Source organism: Tupaia chinensis, unplaced genomic scaffold, assembly GCF_000334495.1.
Source record: "Tupaia chinensis unplaced genomic scaffold, TupChi_1.0 Scaffold000042_1, whole genome shotgun sequence".
In the NCBI taxonomy this organism is placed as follows: domain Eukaryota; kingdom Metazoa; phylum Chordata; class Mammalia; order Scandentia; family Tupaiidae; genus Tupaia; species Tupaia belangeri.
In genome coordinates, this window is record NW_006159497.1 from 5,500 (window position 1) to 11,452 (window position 5,953).

The window sequence follows — 5,953 nt, forward strand, 5'->3', positions numbered from 1 at the left end:
GGTGGTGCCCTTCCAGCCGCCAGGCCATGGGGGCGGGAAGAGGGAGCCACTCAGAACCTCTGGGTTTGGGGGTCCCTGGGGGATGTGTCCGAGAAAGAAGGCTGTGGGGTGAGGAGTTGAGGATGGAGGTCGAGAGCTGATATGCAGAGTGGGCGGTGAGGGACCTGCAGCCCTGGGAGGGGCTGAGGGGACCCGGGCAGGAGGGACAGACAGGAAGGTGCCGCATCTGTGCCATCTAGCCCTGAAACTCCTGTGACTCATTGGATGTGGACACCAGGGCTTCCGGCCCCACGGCCACCCAGGTGAGGGCGGGACCAGGAGCCAGTGTGAGCGCACAGGTGAGGGGCTGGGTAACCGGACAGGTTAGGAGGTGGGAGGAGCCCGAAGTGACAGGGTGAGCCGAGGCCAGGTGTCTGAGGTGGCAGAAGAGGAGGGAAGGACCCACAAGGGCCACCCACGCACCTGTGAGCTGCTGGGGACCAGCCCGCCCTCGCCGCCCCGCAGGCAGGATGCAGACGCGGTGCTGGCTGTGCGGTTGTGCATAGCCGTTTATTGCTCAGGGCTCACAGGCGGTAGTGGCGGAAGAGTTCATGTCGGCACACAGGGCAGGAGTGGCTCACGTCCATCAGGGTGGTCATGCAGAAGGGGAAGAGGCAGCAGCCCAGTACACACCTGCGGCGTGGTGCGGAGGGTGAGCCAGCACCGCCTCGGCCCCAGCCGAGGTGGCATAAAGCCTGAACCCTCTTGTCCTTGGTCACCAGGAGGATGCCACCATGAGGCCGCCTGAGCCAGCAACTGTGCGGTCAACGCCCACCCACCTATCCCATCAGTCAGCAAGTGGCCAGCTCCCCGAGTGGGACACCCTGCAGGCTTCCCTGGGGAGGTATCTCTGCCCTCGTCCTGTGCAGTCTTCTCCAATATTCCCCCTAGGCCAGTCCCCCAGCCCAGCAGGGACTCCCCAGGGTGGCCAGGCCCCTGCAGTGGCAGTGCTCACCCGAACACGAAGAGGGTGGTACACAGCAGCCAGGTGAGGGCGCCCGGGATTGGGGTGGTCACCGTGAGGATGCAGTTCCCGCAGTAGGGACAGATGACCTGCATGGGCACGGAGGTCGCCACCCTGGGCATGTCTGGGGAGAGGCATGAGGGTCAGACCCCTGTGGCTTCTCTGCGGGTGCCATCTAACGGCCATCTGGCCTGGCCCCCACGGCCACCACCCTGTCTGTGAACCTTGGCCTCCCTTGGTCCAGTGCCTGTGGCCAAGACGCACATGATGGGGTGAGTGAGTCTGAGCCAGTCTCTGGGTCCACAGCCCCTTCCCCGAGGTACTCATGCTGTTCTCTGGCCAGTCGGTTCCCACCCCTGTGCTGCGGAAGGCCTCCACACCTTGGGAAAAAGGCACAGGTCATGCAAAAAAGCAGACCTTCCCATTGGCTGTCCTGTCTTTCCTTAACACGACAGACTTGCCGTTGCACAGCGGGACCAAAAGAGTATGTTATCTGAGAACTGCAGCCCCGTCTGCGTTCCGGGTGGGGACTGAGCGTCCTTCCGACACGCTTGTGTATCCCAGACCAAAGGCTTGGGCTTGGGCTGGACAAACCATCTCAGGATGGAGGGGCTTGCGACCACCACAGGCTTTGGCTTCCTTTCAGGCAGGGGTGAGGGCATGCAGGGGTCTGGGGAGCAGGTGCCCTGGTGTGTGAGGGTACATTTGATTTGGCAGGAAAGGAAGGAAAGAGGTGTGTGTGGCTGGGAGTGGGGTGCCCTGCAGGCTCCCCCAGGGAGGCATCTTCCCTGGAGGATTCAAAGTCCAGCCTCCAGAGATGAAGTCGGTAGGAGATCTCGAAGCCCAGGTCACCACCACCTGGGACTCTGCATTCCCCAACTCTGTGAGTGGGTTGGGCTTCGCGGAGTGAAAACGGGAGCTTGCTGCATAACCCCCGTCCAGCCCCCGCGCAGGAAAGGCTGCTCCAGCCCAACCAAGCCCAGCCCAACTCAGCCCACCGGGGTCTCAGGAAGGAGGAGCTGCTTCAGGGCTCCAGGCAAGACAGTGTGGCTGGAGCGTGGGGAGGGGGCAGGGGAGCAGGGCTTTCCAGAGGAGCTACAGCTGGGGTGACTCCTGTGCTCAGAACAGAGCCTGGGGAAGCCCAGGCTGGAGAGGGGAGAGGGGCGGGCAGGGCACTCACCTGTGTGGGCCACCGGCATGCTTTGGTGGTACCCAGGCTGAGGCACCTGAGTTTCCCGGGGAAGGGGAGGAGGGACAGAGGAGTAGGGAGGAGGCGGCTCTGTGGGAGAAAGGAAGAAAGCCCCCTCAGGTCAGGGCTCCCCGTGTGGCAGGCCTAGGGGACTGTGGTGCCGTGGTGGTGGTGTTGGGGGGGTGTAGCTAGCAGGTGGAGGACCTGGGATCCAGGCGTTTCCTTCCCCACCTGTGCCCTCGCCACCTCGGAAGTGCCAGGAAGTTCAGGATGTGGAAACAGGTGGGGCAGCTGGATCTTCTCTGAATACAGAGGGGCCACACCGTGCTGCAGGGGTATTGCAGCGGGACCCCTGCACTTCCCCCAGGACCCCGCACACGTGTGCGTGCCCCTGATCTGGGGTGGATGCATCATGAAGCCCTGCTGCAGGTCTGTCCTCTCAGAAGCAAACAAATCTTCATATCGAGCATCTATCACTTGTTATGCCCTGTCTAAACTCCGCACACACTTCTCCACGTTGACTCTTAAGAGACCGGAGAAGCAGGTGTGTGCTAATCCAACTTTGCAGGTGTGGAGACAAGGCTTGGAGAGGTTGCCCTGCCTCAGGTCACACCGGGGTCAGCATCTGTCCAAGGACGGCACCAAAGTCTGACCCCCTCCACTGCCCAAGCTGTACCGTAAGCCTTCGCCCCCAGCCAGGGTGGCTCCCCTGGGGTGCGACCATCTGGAGGGGACTCTGGCCTTGCTCTCACCTCGTCCTTCCCAGCCATGGCTGCCTCTGGAGCACATCCAGCCCCACCCCTCGTCTAGCCCTCGGGCCTCTCCAGAGTGCCTGTGCAGACCCAGGGGAGACCCAGAGTGTGGGCCAGGAGAGGGGAGCACAGCACCCCATAATCGTAACCATGAGTGAGCGATGGGGATCCCTGTGGGTCCCCACCGAGGACCATGCAGGCACCCTGCACAGGCACCTGGGCTTCGCCCAGAGCCCCCTGCCCCTCCCAGGAGGGAACAGAACCTGGTGCTGGAGGGGCCACCGGGATCTGTCCAGCCAGCGCCCCCTCCAGAGTGGGGGCGAAGAGCAGGAAGCCCCCTCCCCACACAGCCCTGACTCGCAGGAAGAGGTCTTGGCCTGCCCGGCACCCAGCTCCCTGCTGGGCTGTCTTTCGTGCCCTTGTCCAGGTGGAGAACTGAAGGAGGAGACTGACTGGTCCGGCGCCCCAGGGCGTCCTTCTCACCTCGGGCTGGCCTGAGTGAGCAGCTGCCCGGGCTATGTCAGTCCTCTCTTAGAAACTAAAAAAGATTGTTTTTGTAATTTGCCAGAGTGCACACCCGCTCGCCAGAGAGAGGGGAGGAGAACACACACCCTCCCACCATGGGGCACGGTCAGGCTGCCTCCCCCCACTTCTCCGTCCTGTCAGGATCTGGGGCACACGCACAAGCCCTGGGCGGGTTTCAGCCCACTGAGGGCGGCCATGTGGGATCTGGCTCCCTCGACCCCCAGGCCATGCGGCCCAGTGCTCTTGGAACTCTTTCAACCACGCAGGGCCACACCGTCCTCCTGGTTAGGGAGCGGCAACTGTCCACAGGGCCAGGGCCCCACCCCAGGCAGTCCAGGCTTCTCCAGCCACATGGTGGGGGGAGGTCATACCTGATTCAGGGGTGTCCTTAGTCTTGTTCGGCGGATTCCTTGTGACATTTTTGAGAAAGGGAATGTGAAGTCGGAGGCCTCACCTGCCTGCTGTCCCTCTTAGGTCATGTCCCCAGGTCAGTGCGGGGCCAGTGGGACTTGGGGGGGAGGGCAGTGAGGACTGGGATCAGCCCCCAGCTTCACCCGGGGACCCATTCTTGACTTGCCCGGGCCCCCAGTGTTGACCTGCCTCTGGCCTGTCCCAGCCCCGGCACCTGATCGGGGACGCTCACCCTGGGGAGTGTTTCATCTTGGTTCTCTGGAGGGCTTTGGTCCTAGCAACGGTGTCCGGGCAGCGTGGGGTTCCGAGCTGCTGGAAGTGCTCTGCTGCTTCCGTTGAGGCACCCCCATAGTGAGGCCTGCTTGCCCGGTGGGGGAGAGGCGTGAGGGGGCTCCCCACTGCTCCCTGCCCTTCACCCCTTGCTGGGCCCAGCTGGGTGATGTTGACTGCAGTGGCAGAGGGAGTTAGCCTTGTCCCCATTTCCTACAGGACGAGGGGTCACGCCACGGGCTCCGCCCTGGGAAGCCTTGAGGACAGCACATCACAGTCCCACGGCCCATGCTGTGGTTGCCAAAGGCCAGGCTGGGGGAACTGACAGTTGATCAAGAGCCTGAAAAATGTGAGTCCTGTCAGAGCCGGCCGTTTTTCCATTTATGATCACACGAGAGGAGGGACGGAGCGAGGGAGAAGAGGCCTCCATGTGGTTCGGTCACACTGTGCCAGGAGCCAGGCTTGCGCACACACGGGCCTGGCGCGTTTTAGGGCTGACCGGGCTGACCCTCAGTCAGCACGTGGCTTCCTGCTCTGCAGTCTGGCTCCTGACCGCTGCGGAGGCTGGGCCTCGCTGTGCTTGGAAGAATTTATCCTGACAGAGGACGCGAAGGTCTGGCTGTGAGGTGCTCGGGCCCTTATTTACACATGCCCGTGCGTAGGTGCAGATGTCTGAACCCCTGCATGGCGTGTGGGCATCATGTCACTTTCCACAGTCCAACCTGCCACACCTGCTTATTTATTTATTAAGGTTTTTGCCACAGGGTGCACGTGCTCACCAGAGAGAGACAGGAGAGAGACAGAGAGAGGGAAAGTGAGAAATCACCACCCTCGCCCCCCTGGGGGATGGCCACCCTGCCGTCCCTTCTCCATTCTCTCGGGTTTTGGGGCACACATGCACACATACCTGGCAAGCCGCCAGTTCCGGGACTTGAATTGCAGTCAGCCATGTGGGAGTCCAGTGCACTTAACCATCAGCCACCTGCCGGCCCCCTGTTCGTTCATTCTTCTTTCTTTCTTCCTTCTTTTCTCTCTCTCTCTCTCTTCCTTTCTTTCTTCTTTCTCTGTCTCTTTTTCTTTCTTCCTTTCTTCTTTCTTTTTTTTTCCTTTCCTTTTGAAGGAGGCAGAGGCAGTTTTTACTTAGTTGAACAAACACCACACTCAAACTCATCTTCTGCCTCCTTCCCCCCCCTACACACCTCCCACCCAAGGTAGAGAAAGGGGACACCGGAGCAGCCCCCATGGCCTGGGAGGCCTCACTGCCCTCCCCATCCTGCCTGGCAGAGAAGTCTTATTACATGGTCTGAGATCATCATCCATGGAGGGGAGTATGAAGACCAGGTGTTCCCAAGGTCTCTTGGACTAAGTGGTTCTGCTCATGCCTTTCTGGGCCCACATGGACCTTGGTCCCTGCCCCACATGTGGGGGGGGTGTCACTGCTCCACCTCTCACCTTAGGAAGCTGCAGGGACCAGGCACACTCAGGTCAGGCCAGGCCAGCTTGATTCCGGAAGTCTGGAGTTGGCATTGAACTGTCTGGAGGGCCCAAGGCAGCTTCCTCTTGGGTAACTGGCTGCTGGAAAGGTTGTGGGCCACACCCGTGTGGGCCGCACCCGTGCTGGCATGGGAGAGGAGCCTCTCATCTGGCCCACCCCAGCCCAGCCTAAGGCGGGAGCCCATAGCGTACACCCACCACACCCTCCTGCAGACACAGAGCTCGCTCTGGTCTTGGCTGCAGACATCTCATTTAGCCCCTGAGGATAGGAGGAGGCTGCAAGTTCCAAGGAGGCTCGATTCCTGTTCC

At 61.5% G+C, this 5,953-nt stretch overlaps 1 protein-coding gene across 1 annotated transcript; it reads right to left on the reverse strand.

The window, feature by feature from the left end:
- Positions 1–524: 524 nt before the first annotated feature.
- Positions 525–4,425, reverse strand: LITAFD (LITAF domain containing). Its single transcript, XM_006140695.3, has 5 exons — positions 4,113–4,425; positions 3,841–3,878; positions 2,184–2,282; positions 995–1,127; positions 525–672 (listed from the first exon to the last, which is right to left on the reverse strand). Exons 1-5 carry the CDS (start codon positions 4,358–4,360, stop codon positions 564–566), a joined length of 627 nt encoding a protein of 208 aa, XP_006140757.2. The 5' UTR covers positions 4,361–4,425; the 3' UTR covers positions 525–563.
- Between the last annotated feature and the right edge of the window lie 1,528 nt (positions 4,426–5,953).

Bases quoted from the DNA above. Each gene is read 5' to 3' on its own strand.
- LITAFD (XM_006140695.3), bottom strand. From the start codon at position 4,360: ATGGGGACAAGGCTAACTCCCTCTGCCACTGCAGTCAACATCACCCAG. The intron at 2,283-3,840 runs GTATGACCTCCC...TTTCTCCCACAG, and splicing joins TAAGGACACCCCTGAATCAG to AGCCGCCTCCTCCCTACTCC. The intron at 1,128-2,183 runs GTGAGTGCCCTG...GCCTCTCCCCAG, and splicing joins CATGCCGGTGGCCCACACAG to ACATGCCCAGGGTGGCGACC.